Source organism: Nannobrachium achirus, assembly GCF_963921795.1.
Source record: "Nannobrachium achirus genome assembly, chromosome: 20".
NCBI classification, from domain to species: Eukaryota; Metazoa; Chordata; class Actinopteri; order Myctophiformes; family Myctophidae; genus Nannobrachium; species Nannobrachium achirus.
Window position 1 is genome coordinate 42811561 of NC_137827.1, and position 19521 is coordinate 42831081.

Consider the following 19521-nt stretch of genomic DNA (forward strand, 5'->3'; position numbering starts at 1 on the left):
GGCTTGAAAGCACCATAAATGTGTGTGTTATTTCAGAAACACAAGGAGACGGTGTGTCCAGCGTTCCCGGTAGCCTGTCCGAACCAATGCTCCTTCAACTCTCTGCCCAGGAGCGAGGTGCAAACGCACACACACACACACACACACACACACACACACACACACACACACACACACACACACGCACACACTTCATCATCATCATCATCATAACATAGTTTACCAAATGGGGGATAGTTAACAATGTACCAATATAAACGTAATCATGGTACTAACCAGTAAAGACCAATAGAATACATTACATTAAAGAACTGTATTGTCTAAGTATATTAGCACAGAAGTGGCTAATAAATAGTAATTGGTAATTGATTCATCACTTTTAAACCTGACCTTTAAAACACAAAAGAAATCTTGCTGCTGCTGTTTGTCTTGGGAGTGCAGGATTGTGTTTTAGTGCCGTTTTAATGTAACATATCCTGTGTTTGTCTCTCAGCTGTCCAACCACCAACACGACTGTCCCAAAGCCCAGGTTGCATGTCCCTTCATCCGCTACGGGTGTACCTTCAAGGTGAGGGATAGACAGACAGCTGCTCCTACTGTGTGTGTGTGTGTGTGTGTGTGTGTGTGTGTGTGTGTGTGTGTGTGTGTGTGTGTGTGTGTGTGTGTGTGTGTGTGTGTGTGTGTGTGTGTGTGTGTGTGTGTGTGTGTGTGTGTGTGTGTGTGTGTGTGTGTGTGTGTGTGTGTGTGAGCGCGTGAGCGTGTGCGTATAGCCTCTAGTCTGAGGGTGATGAAGTTCATGTTCATTGGCATTGGTAATGCGGTTGTTGGACTCGGTACATTTGACACACAGCAGCAGAGTTTGTTCAGCTGACACTTAACAGACTGTAAGGGTACATCCAACCACAAAAAAACACCCTGTGTCATTGTTGAGCAAAGGAGGAAGTGTCCAATCGGTTAATATTAGCCAAAAGATATTTACAAATCTTTTTATGGGGTTGATTTGATCACAAACACAATACAATGCAGACGCACACACTCAAACTCACACACCTGACTGAAACTCCAAATTCCCTTTTCCCACCATTGGTAAAACCCTTGTTCAACATTACAGTCCAGACTGCCGTGTCATCGTTGATTCGTTCAATAATTGTTCAACCTATCAAGTCGATGTGGTTCTTCAAATAAAGGGGAAGGGGAATCTTTTTTTTTGGCTAGTTAGATATGACTGTCACTAGATATGACTGTCATCATTGCGCAGAACATTTTGTCAATGGAATATTGCTGACACACGCATCAGGAATGCCACATCCACAGTGATGGTTTACATCTCACAACGCCGGGAGATTCCATTTGCGCTAGCATGGAACTGAGATAAAACAACTGCACTGGGTGGGTAGTTATAGGCCGAGTGTGTCAGTTAGCCATCCTCAAACCAATAGCCTGGGTGTTTTCAAAATACCTGCTTCTGGACAATTTGTTTGATTAGCTATTTCATTATGTCAACATTTGCTTTAACCCATTTAGGCCTAGGATTATTGACTGCTTTAACTATTGAAAAATAGCAGATATACAAGCTCACAGCGCGGCACCGTGCCGCGCTGCGAGCTTGTAGATCTGCTATTTTTGAAAAATCGTGAAAATTTGAATTTTGACCCGATTCTATAAGTGTCTTTTGAATCCTCCCTTTTTATGTCAGCAATCTGTCTTAGCCATCGTCAAAGAAAAGGTACTTTTCACTTAAATGGAGCTCAGTTAGTCTGCTCTTGAGAGACTACTATGTCAGTGGTTCTCAAACTTTTTCATGTGAAGGACCCCCAAAATGATATTTATTTGGCCACGGACCCCCATCTCAAAATATTTCGTTCCAGGGACCCCCCCAGAAGCAAAATTTAAGTTACAAACGTTCGTCTTGAAAATACATATATTCAAAGATTTGCACACGTTTTCACGACTTTTTCAGAAATAGCAGATCTACAAGCTCGCAGCGCGGCACTCGGTGCCGCGCTGTGAGCTTGTATATCTGCCATTTTTCACTGGTTAAAGCATTCAATAATTCTAGGCCTAAATGGGTAATGTAACGTTGCATCAAGGAGTCCTGTAAGTCCACGCATGAATGTTGTCAGCTTGTAGTCTGGCTACTTTCGCTACTTTTGTCTGACACTGTTAGGCGATCAAGAGTCAAGACAAAGCAGAGAAATGACTGTGTGCGTGTGTGTGTGTATCTTGTAGGGACTGAACCAGACTATGAGGGAACATGAGTGCAGCTCGGCAGCAGAGCATCTGAGGCTGATGGCAACCAGAAACGCTACGCTGGAGGCCAAGGTAACCGTAGCAACCAACACATCTGACAGTCTCAAGTTTAGCGTCATGACGTTTCAAAGGAGACAGCGTTTGTTGCTCCCGTGGCCCATGCTCTTCCTCAGACTGCCATCTGTGTATTGTTTACATATACTGTAAAAAAAAGGAATGGACAGCGTCCATTCAGAAGAAATGAAGCCTATTCTTCAGCGATTGCGAATCCGCCATCTTTCTACAGTATGTGCCCTCCAGAAATTAAAATGGAAATGAATCAAATGAAGGCTATTGGCTTGGCTGTCTCTGTGGAACCAGTAGAAAGCCTAGAAACATATAGCATGCTTTATCATTATTATAATGAGCATCATTTGCTAAATGCATATCATGGTTATAAAAAAAAAAGAAGACTTTAAACTAGTGATTGAAAACTATCAAATAAAGTGTTTATGAAAAGGTTTACTAAGATAATAAAATCAAGTGTAAAGTTAGCCAAAACCTTATAGAGATATGTTGAGATACAAACGTCTTGACCTTCTACAGTCTATGGTCTTGACACCAGAAGAAGGTGAAAGAGCGACATCTGCTGGGCCATTAATAGGAACGGTAGGTTCCGTACGGAACCATTGTTTACTTAGATATGGAAGGATGACCTCCCACTTGGGTAATGACGCCCCCTGGCGATCATTCAGAGAAACTACTTCAGCTCCCGTACTAACGTAGGTAGGAAGGGCCTGTCACTCAAACCGGAGTGACCCGCCTCCAGGCTATATAAGCCCCCGGAGGCGGAAGTAACATCCTCTTAATACCACTCTCTGCCACATTCAGTGAAACAGAGGGGCATTACGTGGGAGGTCATCCTTCCATATCTAAGTAAACAATGGTTCCGTACGGAACCTACCGTTTACTGTCAATATTCCAGGATGACCTCCCACTTGGGATTCTTAAACTCCCCTCTAAGCCACAACCTACTCTCATACCCCCACACACCCCTCATACGGGTGAGCACAGCCCAAACGGGCGTGACCCATCACCCAGAAGGTCCCAGGCCCACCGGACCTGGGTGTGAAGGCATGAGAAAATAAAGAGAGACCCTGACAGACCGAAGTCCGCCTCATTCAACTAAATGAAAAGGACAAGTCCGCCTTATAAGTAAGACACACTATATAAGGAAAACACAGGGTCCCCCCAAAATACCCCAGGTGGCTACATGCCCACCTGTGGGAGGGGAAGATCCGACTCCTCTATGACGTAGAGGAGGCAACTGCACCCAGAACCGAATGCGCTAGCGAAGAGGATTCGATATCCAGGTGATAGTAGGCTGCAAAGGTAGAAGGCGAAGACCAATTCGCCGAAACACAAATCTCCTGAACGGAGACTCCCTTTGCCAGTGCCCACGAAGTAGCCACACCCCTAGTGCTATGGGCTTTAAGTGCCGCCGGCACTTCCACACCCGCACTAGAGTAAGCCAGCCTAATAGCATCCACAATCCACCTCGAAAGAGTGGGTCTAGACACCGGCTTTCTGACAAGAACATTGCCCATTTCTACAAAGAGCTGAGAAGAAGCTCTAGAACCAGCAGTCCTGTCACAGTAGGCCTTCAATGCCCTGACAGGACAAAGGCAATTCAGCCGTTCATCCTCCACCGAGACAAACGGAGGAGGATGAAAAGCCAGAAGAACAACAGGCTCCTTAGGAACCACCATGTTCTTAGGAACAAACTTAAGATGAGGCTTGAGCAACACCTTGAGATCATTGTTCATAAACTGCATGCACTCCGCAGACACCGAGAGAGCTTGCAGGTCACCAACTCTTTTAGCCGTGGCCAAAGCCAGCAAAAGAGCCGTCTTGAAACTCAAAAGTTTCAAAGGCATCCCTACAAGCGGCTCAAAGGGAGCCCGACATAGGCCCCCTAGAACCACCTGCAGATCCCAAACTGGGAACAAAGACCTAGTCACCGGCCTCAAACGTTCAACTCCTTGCATGAACTTGATGACCTCCAGGACTTTAGAAGGTGCCTTGCCCGCCACCCCCAGGTGACAGGCATTAATAGCCGCCAAATACCCCCTAAGGGTAGAAAATGCTAGACCACTTCTCAAGCGGTTCTGCATAAATTCCAGAATTTCCTGGGCTGACGCCACATGAGCCACCACAGGTGGAACACGCGACTCACACCAGTCCTCAAAGGCATTCCACCTTCCATCATAAGACGCCCTCGTAGAGGGCGCCTTAGCACTCTGAATGGTATCAACCACTTCAGAAGAAAACCGGCTGCCAGCAGGTTTAACCTTTCACGTGCCAAACCCACAGGTCTAGGACCTGCAGGTCTTGGTGGAAGATCTCCCCCCTGGCCTGACTCAACAGGTCCCTGCACTGAGGCAGCTGCCAACCCGGTTCGCAAAGGAGAGGGGCGATCGCCGATCTCCACGTGCCCTTGTAGGGAGCCACCAGGAGCATCTCCAGACCGAACCTCCTGACTCTCTCCAGAGTGGGTCGGATTAAGTCGAAGGGGGGAAACGCGTACAGTAGACCTCTCGGCCACGTGTGCGCTAAGGCGTCCAACCCCAAGGGGGGACTGCCCTTCACCGCGAAGAACAACGGACACTTCGTATTCTCCGCTGACGCAAACAGGTCCGCCACTGGCTGACCAAACTTGCGAAAAATCTGGCTCACCACCCTGGGGTGGAGAGACCAATCCTCGTAGCGAGGACCTCCCCTGGACAGGAGATCTGCTCCGCTGTTGAGGAGACCTGGGACGTGTGAGGCCCTGATCGACTTGAGGCGCGACAAGCACCAAACCGTCAATTCTCGAGCCAGACGGTCCAGTGGCAACGACGACAGGCCCCCCTGTTTGTTGACATAAAACATGGCCGTCGTATTGTCTGTCCTGACCAGGACGTGACAATGCAAAACCCAAGGCTCGAAATGCTTGAGCGCCAGGATTATAGCCATCAACTCCAAATAGTTGATGTGACGACCCCTCATCTCCAGAGGCCAAAGCCCCTGCGCTGTGCGCCCCTCGAAAGTGGCTCCCCATCCACTGAGACTGGCGTCTGTCGTGATCGACTTGTGGGAAACCACCTCGCCAATCGAGACTCCGCTGGTGAGGAACCCCTCCACCAGCCACGGAGACAGGGCGATCGCGCAGGAAGGGGAAACCGTAACCTTCTTGTACTTCAAGGAGGGCGGGATCCCGAGGGATAACATCCATCTTTGAAAAGGTCTCATATGAAACCTGCCCAAACGCAACAGATGTACTGCGGAAGCCATCATTCCCGTCAGTACCATGCAACTCCTGTAAGTGACCTCCTGGCCCACTTGAAAGGAGTCGAGACATTCCCGAAACCTGTCCACCCTCTCCTCTGAGAGACGGGCCGACATGTCGGATGAGTCCAGAAGGACCCCAATGAATGTAAGACGACTTGCTGGAGTCAGCATGCTCTTGCCGTGGTTGACTATGAAACCTAAGGCCTTCAGGTGAGCCAAAACCACTTGTGTGTGACGCGCCACTTCGTGGGCGGAGCTCGCTGAAATCATCCAATCGTCGATGTACGTCGCCAACCTGACGCCCTGCTGTCTCAGCGGGGCGATGGCTGCTTCGGTCACTTTCACGAAAACCCTCGGGCTCAGTGACAGACCGAAAGGGAGTACTGTATACTCGTACAGGCGACCCTCGAAGGCGAACCGAAGGAATTTCCTGTGTGGGGGATAAATCTGGACGTGCTGATAAGCATCCTTCAGATCCACTGAACAGTGGAAATCCCCTTGCCTGACCGACCGTAACATGGTGGGTACTGTTAGCATCCTGAAAACGTATTTCTTCAGGTACACGTTTAGTGCCTTTAGGTCCAGGATGGGACGTAGCCCCCCCCCCTTTTTGGGCACCAGGAAATAACGGCTCCAAAATCCCATGCGGGATTGGGTCCTGTCCAGCTCCACTATAGCACCCTTGCTTAGCAATGAGCTGATCTCTTCTCTCAAAAGACTTGCTTTTAAACCACGTGCTCTGGTATGAATAACCCTGCTCGAAAGCGGGGGTATATCTGCGAACTGTAACCTGTAACCCCTGGTTATCGTTCGAAATACCCAATGGCTCGGGTTGCATAACTTCCACTGGCGCGCACAGCGTGCTAGCGTGTTTTGAGCGAGAGAAACCCCACCACTGTGCTTCCGTGACGGCGGAGCTTTTTGGCGGCCGGACCGGAAGTGGGGAACCTGCGTATCCGTATCCGGAACGACCGGATGCGGAGCGCAAGGGTTCAATAGGCCGCATGGCGGAAACACCTTCTGGTTGTACCGCTTGACTAGCGGAGCTATTTTGCGGCGGGACCGGAAGTGGGGAACCTGCGTATCCGTATCCGGGACACCCGGATGCGGAGCGCAGGGGTTCAATAGGCCGCAAGGTGGGAACACCTTCCGATTGTACCGCTTGACTAGCGGAGCTCTTTTGCGGCCGGACCGGAAGCGGGGAGCTAGCGAATCCGTATCCGGTGAAACCGGAAGCGTTCGGTTTTGGCTCGATAGAGCGACAGGAAGAGCAAAGCGATTCGACTGATAAACAGACTCGCCCACAACTAAAGCATTCTCCCCTGACAGGAGAGGAACTTTTACGTTTAATACCTGCTCTAAGGCCTTTATGCTCGTCCCTTGACCCGGGCTCATAGTAGGCCGACAGAATTTCTGACTCAAGGTTAAATTCATAGCATCGCTCACGCGAGGGAAAATCCACTCGCGCGCATGAGGAACCATATAACTGTTTGACGTTAACATTACTGGTTGCTGATAAAACCTCTGACTGATTAAAGAGTCCTGACGGGACTCCATCATTCTTACAGGAGGCATGCATAAAGGATTCATATTGTCGACGCGAGGGATATCCCACTCGCGCGCTTGAGGAACCACATAATTGTTTGACATTAACATTACTGGTTTCTGATAAAACCTGTGATTGATTATCGAGTCCTGACAGGACTTCATCATTACTACAGGAGGCATGCACGATGGGGTCGTCTGTGCTAGTGCGAGAGAGTTGGACAGAGACAGACTTTGTTCTTTCAACATGTTTATTGTCGACACAGGAGGCATCAAAATTAACATTTTCATTTCCCCGACACGGGGTACCGAAAAACGCCCTCGTTTGGGGGGAGGGGGACCGAGAGACACCTCGGACCCCCGCCCCAGCACAATTCCCCTCTTCAGAGTGTCATTTGCGCTGTCCCCTACCGCGGCCACCTCGGTATGAAGACTGCTGCCTGCCATCCTTGGACGGGCGGCGCGGCTGAGCGCGCTCGGGAACCACAGCCTTGCTGCGGGGCCTGTCAGGCGCCCTGGCTGCAGAGGCTCCCCTGGAGGAAGACGAGTGCTTCTTAAAAGAAGCAGAGCGGCCCCTTTCCTTGGCGCGGGAGGAGCGGGACGTCCTCCTAGCTTGCTGCGGTTCATCCTGTGGCACTGTGGTGGACTCGACGATGTCCTTAGCCGCCTTGAAGAAGGTAACTCTACCCTGCAGCAGCTCCAAGCCCCCACCCATGAGGGTGGTGGGACTGTTCTCCATGTTTATGAGAGACTTGTACATCTCCCCGCGAGGACCTAGAGGCTTCTCGCCCACGTCCCTCTTAGGCTCGAGGTCGACATAGTCGAGCCAGCGGGCTCTCTCAGACTGGAGGTTGTAGTCCATGGACCTGCCCATCCACTTAACCGCATGCCAATTGACCTTCAGCATGATGTCAAATAGAGTGTTCAGTTCAGCTGTGTGCTCCCCCGTGGGCAGACCTTTGACCAGGTCCTTGGTGGAAGCGAGCAAGAGCTGGATCAGATTTAGGTCCTTAGCGGCCAGAGCAGCGGACCGGTAGGCGTTACGAGCCCTGTCCGACTGTAGCTTGTCCTCCAGGACAGTGAACCCCGGCGGGTTGGTGCCGACGGGGCCAACAAACGGCCCGTTTTTAGCCGTGCCTACATCTTTGTACTGGGGTCTGACAGAACTCAGGAAAGATTGTGCCAACAGGTGGTCCAGGTTAGGGCAGGTGGACATGCCTGCCTCCGCACCGCCCACCAAATCCAACACAGAAAAAGGCAGCTTCCTGGGGTCTTTATGTGTCTTCCATGAGGAATGGAGGGCCTTGGTGAAACCTTTCACCAGCGGCAGCCTGGAGAGGACATACGGGGCGGGAACCGAAGGCTCCTGCCCGGGCATTTCATCATCATCCTCGGCCTCTTCAGAGGGGAGAGGAGGTGGCAACTCCTCTCCAACTCTGGCCAGAGCTCTCATGTAGACTGTGAGATGATCCAGCATTTCTGCTGCAGAATCGACGTCCTCTGCTCCCGCTTCACTCGCTTGACTGGCGGGTGGAGGGGCAGTGGTGCCTGAGGAGGCCTGGGAGCTCCCTGCGGCGTCCAGTTGACGTGCTGGAGTCGCAGGGGCATTACCTTTCACAGTGACCGTGAGTCGAGAACCCTCGTCATCGACGGAGTCCTCCTCCTCCTCGGCCGTGTATCCAGAGTATTCAGAACCAGAACCCTCGCTCTGACAGGAGCTCAGGTCCGACTCTCGCCTGAAGGTCTGGACTGTTTTGGTGATGCTCACGTCGAGGGGGACGTCCCCGACGGTCACATCCAAGCGTTTCTTTTTGGGCACCGCGCCCGAAGGGGAAAAGGCTACCGGAGATTTCGTCTGGATGTTAGCCTTCTTGGTCGCCTTCTTAGCGGCGACTTCACCAGACCCGCCAGCTCCAGTGACAGTGGAGCTAGCTGCGGTCGGTTGCGCGGCAGGCGGTGTCTCATGTAGCACGGCGCCATCTTGACTTGGAATGGCGCGCTGGTTGCCAAGCGGATCTCCGGAAGGCAGCGCCGCACCTTGACCAACGGTGCGGTCCGCCTGGGGAAGGAAAGACTGGGCTGTGGGGTTGAGAGCAGTGGACCCACCTGGTGGAGCGCAGGCCCCGAGGCCTGCCCTGGCTAGGTAGAACCGGTGTATCAGTACATCGCGGTCGTAGGCCACGCAGCAGTCACAGAAAGGTCCTGCTCTCCCCTGAGGACTCAGTGCAGAGAAGGCGTGTGCAACGCCCATGCAGCCGACACAGAGATGGTGAAGATCCTGTCCGTCGATGAGTCCTGGACAGCCTGGACATTGCCTCGGCAGGAAGGCCAGAGGATCCATGGCGAAGCACTGTAGATAGAGTTAACCAGAAGCAGACGAGCTAACAAGCTAACGGCTAAGGCTAGGCCACGCTTGATTCGGGCAGGGCCTGAACAAGCGGTAAGCAGTGTAGCTAACGTTAACAATAGCAGACGAGCTAACAAGCTAACGGCTAATGCTATGCCACGCTTGCTTCGGCGGAGGCCTGAACAAGCAGTAATAATCCTTTGTTATAAAAGGAAATAACCGTCGATTTAGGACGGAACAAGAATAAGTATTCTTAAGTACGGGTTAATTCAACACTCGCCAGTGGGCGACTCCAATGCCACCGCTTTAGGCTAATGCGCGAAGAATAATAATACAAGGCTGAGTTTCAACTTATCTGAATGTGATATCGCAGAGAGTGAAAAGAGGATGTTACTTCCGCCTCCGGGGGCTTATATAGCCTGGAGGCGGGTCACTCCGGTTTGAGTGACAGGCCCTTCCTACCTACGTTAGTACGGGAGCTGAAGTAGTTTCTCTGAATGATCGCCAGGGGGCGTCATTACCCAAGTGGGAGGTCATCCTGGAATATTGACAGTAAACAGTAGATTCAAGGACAACCCGAAAGTGGCTTCATTTCCAGCGAACGAAGCTAGCCCCTTGATTGTTTCACCCAGTTACAAGCAGGGTGTCGCACCAAATTCTGGGCCCTGGGTACAAGTATTCAATGCGGGCCACCAATGAATGTTCTTCATAGGGGGATGGTGGGTTTAACCCTTTAGACTGGAAACGCATTATTACGCATTATTTTGTGCTTTAACTATTGAAAAATAGCAGATATACAAGCTCACAGCGCAGCACTCTGTGCCACGCTATTTTTAAGTTACTAGGGCACCTCCACCTTGGGACCTAGTGACTTAGTCCCACTTCTCCCCCCCTTGTGACGCCCCTGGTTACAAGACTGACTAACGTGTGTGCGTGCCTGTGTTTGTGCGTTTGTGTACAGGTGGAGGACGTTAAAAGCGAGCTGTTGGAGCGGTATAAAGTGTTGCCGGGTCTCAACAGTCGACTGTCGGATCTGGAAACGCTCAACGAGGAACTGAGGGAGAAGAACAGGCAGCTGGAGCAGAAAGTATCTGCCATGCAGGTACACGGCCGCTAGTACACAGTAGCACACACACAACCTGCTGCACTATAGTACAGTAGAACAGTGGTTGGGTGGGGCCGCGTGCATTTTCAGAGCATGCTCATTTTAATTATCAATTGATCGATTGATGTTCCGGCTTGGGTCATATTCTTTATTATACAGTGGTTCGCAAACTGTTTCGCTCAAGACCCAAAGGAGAAATTATTCACTACTTCTTCTTTTTACTTATTTATGGATATTATTAGATTTTTTGTGAGTTGTGACTTTTGAAATAATACATATGAATATATTTTTTTAATGTAGGAAACTGAAAAAGGGGGATATTTTACTCATAACCTATACAAATTGGTCAGAAACTCACTGTTTGGCAAGCAATGCTATACAACCGTACTACACACACACACACACACTACTACACAATAGTATCCAGACTGCTACTCAAATCACACAATGCAATACTACACAACATTATGTCCATATGCATGCAATATTTACATAATCTATTTCCATGTGTCTGTCTGCCTGTGTGTGTAGAAACTCATGAGTTCTCAGTCTGAGAAGTTGTTAGAGGTGGAGTTGGAGCTTCGTTCTCTGCGTCTGCTGAGGGAGGAGGTGGAGAGCCTGAGAGGAACGCTGGACAACGTCCGAACACGCCTGTCCTCCCTGGAGGGTGGACGCTCTGCCTCAGGAACCTCAACACACACACTAGGTCTGGACTGTAGATTGTTTTCATTTAGACTGATGCAAGGTTCTTAGTTAACCTGTGTGATCCTAGTTTTACTGAGGCACTACGCTGTCTCTCTGCATGTGATGTATGTGATTATTACCTTATTGTAAGTCGCTCTGGATAATAAAGAGTCTGCTAAATGCCTAAATTGTAATTGTAAATTGTATGCATGCACGATCGACAGAGGGAACCTAACAAACACACTCACACACATACATACAGTGTACATCTGCTGTTCTGTGCAAGGGGCGTAACAGTTAATAGAACTTAGAAATATTTTATAATTTGATAAAATAATCTATTAATAATCTATCCCTATTCTGAGCATGTAATTAAGATATAATTATTTAATTATTTTCGTTGATATATAAAATATATTATCCCCCCAGGATCCCTGGAGACGCAGCTGAATCGCCACGATGACATGCTGAGCGTGCACGAGATCCGCTTGGCTGACATGGACCTCCGTTTCCAGGTCCTGGAGACGGCGAGTTACAACGGCACGCTCATCTGGAAGATCAGGGACTACAAGCGGAGGAAACAGGAAGCGGTGGCGTCGAAAACGCTCTCCCTCTACTCCCAGCCTTTCTACACGGGATACTTTGGATACAAGATGTGTGCCAGGGTGTACCTGAACGGAGACGGCATGGGGAAAGGAACGCACCTCTCCCTGTTCTTCGTGGTGATGAGAGGAGAATATGACGCCCTGCTGCCCTGGCCTTTTAAGCAGAAGGTATGAAGAGGGGCAGTGGTGGGAAAAGTACTTAAATGATTTACTTAAAAAACAATTCCCTGCCAGAAATCATGACTAATGTAGCAGACTGCCGGACCTTTCTTACCTTTTAACGTGGGCGCATGCATGTCCATCGTGCACGATCGTGCACGGATCATGCACCACGCGTGTGCACGCCGTTCGCAGCCTCCAAACAAGAAAAATATGCTTGCAAATCCGTGCCTCCGTTCCCGAGTTGGCTGCAGCTGTGTTTACACAGTAAGCGAATGCAAACAGGAACAGGAAGTCGATAATCGGCTATGTCCCGCCTCCGCCGGAAACGGAAATGTGTCAGTTTCTGCTGGAAATACTCTAAATTCTAAATTGACTTCAGTAAAAGAGCAAAAGTATTGGTATCAAAATGTACTTAAAGAACCAGAAGTAGAAAGTACACGCTTGCTGCTGAATATGCTTCTGCCTTCAGGCTTGAGCCCTGTGGGATGCGTCCAAGTGAGGTGTTAGTTGAATCAGTGCCGTTTGAGTTGCATACCAAAAGGGTTGGAATCAGTAGTCATTTTTTGACAGACAGAAGAAGACCTGTGTGTCAGTGTCTCTCAGGTAACATACAGCATTGTCTCTCTGTCGTCCAGGTAACATTGATGTTGATGGACCAGGGTTCGACCAGGAAGCACCTCGGTGATGCGTTCAAACCAGATCCTAACAGCAGCAGCTTCAGACGTCCAGCAGCAGAGATGAACATAGCGTCCGGTTGTCCTCTGTTTGTGGCTCAGACCGTCCTGGAGAATGGCACCTACATCAAAGATGACACCATATTTATCAAGGTATTAACATGAGGATAATTATGTTTGTGGGTGTGTTTTACAACAAAATAACCCCGAAAATGTGCAGAAGCTTGTATAGAAAGTAATTTCACACACTCTTTTACAACTGGTCTGGTAATCAGAAGGTCACCGGTTTGCTCCCAGCCCGCCCAGCATATGCACTTAACCCCTAATGGCTCCCCCAACCCCCCAAGTACCTCTGAGCACCCATCAGTTGGATGAAACTGAATCTGAAATTCCCAATAGATTAATAAAGGGCATAAACACAGACACACAAAGATTTGGCTATAATTTATAGATCTATAGATAGATAGATGTATAGAAGATACAGTAAGTGATTCCAAAAAGTAAATGAACAAAAAATAATGGGGTTCTTCAGACCTCATCTGTCCATCGGTTTGCGAGATAAGCTTGGACGGTGAGACACACAGACTGCTGTAATAATCATGTCAAACATGGAACTACACCATAAAACATAATCAGATTATTATAAAAACCTTTTTTGTATAAACATAATTGTCATATTTTTATAGCACTTTTCTAATTATCCTAAGTCACTTTACTTAAAAGAAATGAAAGAACCAACTTCATATTCTCAATTTTATGCACTTTGATGATAAAATATACTGTAGTATATAAATATTTGTACGGAATATTGTGTATCGTTATTATTATTATTGTTTGTGATCCAATATTGTATTTGATATCATTGACAGGTTACTGTGGATACCTCTGACCTCCCTGATCCGTGACCTTTCACTTCTGACCTCGCTGGTCTGAGATCAGCCGACCTGTCGCACCTGCCGAAGCAAAGCATGATGGGAAGGATGGATGGAAGACAGGAGGACACATGTCCAACTCAAAGGGAGGGGGGAAAAAGAAAGGATGGATGAAAGAGAGAGACGGAAGGGACGAAGTAATGATGAAAGAAAGCTCTAGAAGGAATGGAAAAGAAGGATAAACACTGACTAGAGAGAAGCATGTATGAATATACGGACTGGAGCGAAAATGAAAAAAGGGCTTTGGAGGAAGGGGGAGAAAGATGAAAAAAGAACGGTGGCTTGGGGAAAAGATGGAGAGAAAGGGAGAAAAGATGGTATGCGAACAGAAAGACGAAAAGAGAAAAGGCAACTGTAAGAATGACAGACAAGGGAAGTGGAGAAGACGAGAAAACGTAAGAAAATGAAGTGAGAGGGGGACTTCGTGCAGGATCAGATGAGGACCCATGAATGAGGACCTAAAAGGGGGCAGGGAGGTACATGCGGCTCTGATGCTGGCACGGACAGTCGCTTGGTATCTCCATGGCAACGGGGGTATTCGTCCCCGTGACATAAAGCTCATCTGACAGTGTTGCGCACATGCACAGGCCTTGCAGATGTCTTGCATGAGTGTGTGCGTGTGTGGACGGACAAACACACACACACACACACACATACACACACACACACACACACACACACACACACATAGGCCACTGTCACTGAGCAACAACATAAACCCTCCAAATAACTATTCAAACGGTGGACATTTTGCTCTTACGTCACCCTCCGAGTGCGGCGCAAGAGCGAAATGGCCATCGATAAATGGCAGACAAACATCGCTGGTCTGAGAGACGGCCGCACTGGAGGGGTTTGTAATCGGAAACCAAATGGAACGCTCTGAAACGCAACACAGAGAACTGGAAGGCAGAGTTCTAGAAGAGACATTTTGAACAGAAACCAGTCTGCTGAAACCAGTGGACTAATGCTTTGTTATTTTATACATCTATATTTAATCTTTGGAAGGACAGAGTTAGCCCAAATTGTCGCTCATGTTCTCATATGGGTGGACCGTGTTACCCCAGCAACAGCCATGGAACTGGACCGTGGCGCTAGCATGGCTGCCAGTTGTGCCCGAAATGTGCGTGCGTGTGGGTGTGCACGTGTACCGGGCAGTTTCGTCTTGTTTCAGTAACATGAACACATGCTTGCCTTCCAGACACAACAAAATGACTGTTATTGAAAATGGGATATGTGTGTGTGTGTGTGCATGCGTGCGTGCGTGCGTGTGTGTGTGTGGCTGGCTGGTGAATACTGGTTACAAGTTACAACTGAGATAAATACAGAATGTAGTATGTGTATGGGTGTGTGCATGCGTTGTCTGTAAACATGTATGTGTATGGGTGTGCATGCAGTGTCTTTATACGTGCCTGTTGGGATTGTGTCATTGGTTGAATCCTTTGTGTGTGTGTGTGTGTGTGTGTGTGTGTGTGTGTGTGTGTGTGTGCGTGTGCGTGTGTGTGTGTGATGGGCGGGGGTGTATGTGTGTATGCCTGTGTCTTGCCAAGCTTACTGTTAATGATATAATATTCATTGTAGATTTAGAAATGTCATCAACAGAAACAGGCAGACCTTCCCGTCTGTTCATCAGAGTGTTGACAGGTGAGGGAGGGGCCAGGGTGGAGGAGTTCAACACAACACAACACAATACAATCTCATCTTGTCTGCTCCTGAGTTGTATATGGACAGCGATAAGCCTAATTTGAGCTTAATTCATACTCTGTCATACGATGGTGTCGCTTGCATTGTGAGGTTGGCAGAGTTATTATAGTTTTGAAACAATTTGTTATTTCTTTTTTCAGTTCGGTGTTTGATTTTAGCTTAGGTCTGGTGTATATGTAGTTTTACTTTTAAGAATTGACTAGTTTTAGTTTCGTTTTCATTTATTAGTATACATGGAAAAGTACTTTACATGCAATATTTCATCTTCTAGTTAATTTTGCATTGTTTTCTTTTTCCCCCTTTTTTTTCCTTTTAGTTCTTTTAGTTTTTCCCCTTTGAGTTTTAGTCGTACATTTTGTTTTCTAAACTAATAATACACCTTGGTAGAGTGGCAAGTGACAACGTCATACGGCAGAGTATAAATGATGCTTCACTCCCTGGCTGTTCTGGTGGCTGCCATGTTGCTGCCCTCCTCTGTTGGCTGTAGATAGGATAACATTTCCTCTGTAACTTCTGAAGCAAACAGTAGGTTTAACTGCTCAAAGTAAAACGAACCCGATTTGCAACTGTACACTTTGTCTGCTCTTGTTTCCTTCTACATCAAATCACTTTGCCAGAAAGCTCACACTGCGTTGTGAGCTTGTAGATCGGCAAATGTTCCCCCCCACAATAGGAGACATTGGGGTTCAAGTGGTCAACTGCTAAAGCTAGTTGATGGAGACGGGCAGCAGGATTCTGCAGTTGTTTTGCAGCAAAGTGTTTTTAATTTGTATTAACCAGCGAAACCGGTTGCAAGCTGCTTTCTGGTTCTACTCTTGTCATCCACTCATCCAGTGAAGACGGTACAGTACAAGGTTATTATAGTTTAGCATTTTTCATTAGAATTTCTTACTTTTCTTTTTTTTTAACTTTGATTCCAAATTCTGTTTTCAAAGCGGCTCTGCTAGTTTAGTTTATTAAACAGTTTTGTAAACACAGTACAGTTTCAGTTATCTTTTATTTGGAAAGCTTTTTTTTTATTTCAATTAACTAAAACCTTTTTTTTTTTTTACTTTGATTCCAAATTCCGTTTTTAAAGCGGCTCTAGTCTCTCTTATTTTATTTGATATAATTAACTATAATAACCTTGATACAGATGCAGTTATAACCATAATGCAGGAGTCACCGTAATATCTCAATAAACCTCAAATGGAATACATGTAATATGCACATATATTACAAATACAAATAACAGAACTTTAGTAGGTTTTCCTTGTAGCAGTTGTTGAGGAGGATTCTGGCGCCAAAGTCGGGTAAAAATGGTGGAGCATACATTGCTCCTGGTGGAGGAAGCTACCAGGGCTTCACTCTGCCTCTGTGCATCTCTGGTCAGAACTAGCAACCTCATGAAGTTTATGAACATGTTTGTATCTTTGATCCTTGGTATGTTTTATATACATTGTTTTTATAATGTTTGATTTACTGATGCTGTGCATCAACTTTCATATTTGTCTTTTTATTTTATTTTTTATTTACGTTGTTGCCCTTGCCTGCTTGAAAAAACAGACAACAGGAACCTGTTTAAGGAAACATGGGATTTCCACTACACAGAAAAGTATCATATAATATATATATACCAATATAAACCACAATATGTATAATCTATACTACCATACACCACAAGACTCGTCTTGTGGCCATTTACTTTCGTATTCTGTAAAGGTATCATATAATACAGTTTAGTACAGTCTCAGAGAACGTTTTTATAAATTAGACCAGGTCCCAGTATATCCAGTGATTCCAGTCATAGCCAGAAGGGTTTGTGGTGTTGTTTTTCCAGCAGGATTGGGAAGGACACAGAACTGAGGCCGGGGTCGTACATATGTACGTACGTACTTGTATGTGTGTTGTCATGGAGATTATTATTTGCACAGATTGTTTATGGATGTGTGATATTAAAGATTATTAAACGAATGTACATCAGTCTTTTTTGTCCTTTTTAACCTTTATCCAGGAGGATCAATCAATGTAGGAGTGTCAGGAGTAATGTTGGAGTGCCCGTTGGGCAGATCTTTATGCCCATATATGGTGTTCCATGTTGGAGTGCCCTTTGGGTAGATCTTTATGACCAGCCCATACATGGTGTTCCATGCGAGCCCACACTGTTTCGTAGGAACTGTATTTCTAGTGCTTTTTTAATATTCCCATTTTTAGGGTATTTCTTGTTTTACACAATGCTGCGTGAACAAACAAAAACGGAAGCTTAGCAGGGGAAAGTATTGGAGAAAAATTTAAAGAAACTTGTGTGGAGGGTTTGTACCGCATGTAATATAGCTACTGACCAATAGAGGTCTACAGAACACCTCTCCTAGAGTTAAATCTGAAGGTTAATGTTTGGAGATTTCTTTTTTTCAGGGTTTAGTCCTGCAGTGGTTCATGGGTTAATGAAGAAATTAAAAAGTCTCAACATTCAGCTATAGAGCTGCTCTCAGACCCATGAAAAAGCTTCTGTGATGAGAGGCACTGGATGGGTTTGTCCTCCTGTCATGCAGGGTTGGATTGTGCTGCTCTCCTTGTCATGGATCACATAGCCGTTCACTTGGTGGACATAAGAACACAAAGTAAACACAAGAACACAAAACACAATGTTCAGAAAACATTGATCGTTGAGGCATAAAGACAAATATGAAAGATTACTGTAGGCATTTAACGTTGACAGTGACGTCATCAATATGACTTATTTAATCTTATTTGGAAATTGTGTGTGAAAATTGCATAGATCATTGTTTATTGTTGTTCAAATAACATTGGATTGGCTAGTTTGTGCTTGTTGTTGTCACGCGCCACAAGTTGGTGACATGGCGGTGATGTTTAAATGACAATGTTACGCCAGGTAACGGCATCTCTGATTGGTGGAGCAAGCTGTTATGGTTTCCATGGTTTTGCTGATTAATTCTGTCCTTAAAAGGCGGGTCACAGACAAAGACGTCTAGCAGTCACATTGAAATCCAGTGAAGCAGTGTGTCAAGGCAGCTGAGAGAACAGAGAGGACTTATAATCTATGTCTCTAAAGAACCTTACTAACCGCTCATTAACAATGACTTTCAAATCCCTCAAAGTGGAGAAGAGCACAGATCCAGCTCCTGGATCCAGCGAGGGGAGAACAGGAGAAACACCCTGTTTCCTGAGAGGAATGAAAAGGCGTTTCTTCAGCAGAGATACTGCTGCTTCTGAACCCAGTGTGGGGACATTTTGTGTCCTGAGGGTAGTGAAGAAGTGTTTCTTTGACAAATCAAAGAGTACAAGATACTTCAGCACTCCACGTCCATCACCTCAAGCCCAGGATGGTAAACCTCAGGCTGATGATGCAAGGACCTTAACTCCTAAGAAGTCCTGGTCTTTCAAAAAAGTGGACAATGCTTCTGGAAGGAGAGAGGCTCTCTCCATCCAGTCTTCACTGCACTCTCTCAGGGACTCTCTCAGAGAGTGCAGTCAAGACACGTTCAGGCGTGTGAGGAAGTATCCAAGCTCATTGCATCGGCTCATGCAACCGAGGAGCAGTCCAACCTCCACCAACATCACGCCTGGATTCAGCAATTGGAGGACAGGAAAAACAGACCGTTTCATCAAGGAGATACAAATGGAATTGGAGATAAATGAAAGGGAGCTGGAGTGGAAAGACAAACTGATTGAAAAGCTCCAGAAAGAGGGGAAGACCAGAGAGTTCAAGAACCAGAAACCAGAAGAGATGTTGGAGGAGGAGGAGGAGGAAGAAGACTGTTTATCCAAGAAGATAAATGAACTGGAGTTGCAGTGGTCGGACAAACTGATTGAAAAGCACCAAGAAGAGAGGAAGAAGCTCCAGAAAGAAAGGAAGGAACTGACTGAAAAGCTTCCAGGTCTCCAGGACAACACAGAGGAAGACAGAAAATGGGAAGATGTTGGAGGAAGTGTAAAGAAAGGCTCATCACATGCAAGAAGATAGAATGAGTAAAGACATTAATACTTGTGATCATTGTTTTTGCCTGTTATTACCTGTGATTATTATAGTTTTATAGTATTATACTGTATTGTTATTACCTGTGGTGACAGACAGCTGTTCAGTGAACTTGCCAGACTACACAGTAAAGTCCTGAATGTTATTTTAACTTTACCCATAATCTATTGTGTATGACAGGTCCTGTTACATGCATGTTAGCATTTCTGTATAGTGTTATAATACATACAC

At 46.8% G+C, this 19521-nt stretch overlaps 1 protein-coding gene across 1 annotated transcript in view; it reads left to right on the forward strand.

Annotated features, from left to right (window-relative positions):
* traf3 (TNF receptor-associated factor 3) overlaps positions 1-13659 on the forward strand; it is a 33773-nt gene extending 20114 nt beyond the window's left edge. The window contains exons 7-14 of the mRNA XM_080750663.1: positions 37-117; positions 494-568; positions 2230-2322; positions 10413-10553; positions 11088-11262; positions 11670-12013; positions 12643-12834; positions 13551-13659. Coding sequence (XP_080606789.1) covers positions 37-117; positions 494-568; positions 2230-2322; positions 10413-10553; positions 11088-11262; positions 11670-12013; positions 12643-12834; positions 13551-13586 — 1137 coding nt within the window. The 3' untranslated portion in view covers positions 13587-13659. The remainder of the gene's footprint in view (positions 1-36; positions 118-493; positions 569-2229; positions 2323-10412; positions 10554-11087; positions 11263-11669; positions 12014-12642; positions 12835-13550) is intronic.
* The last annotated feature ends 5862 nt before the right edge of the window (positions 13660-19521 follow it).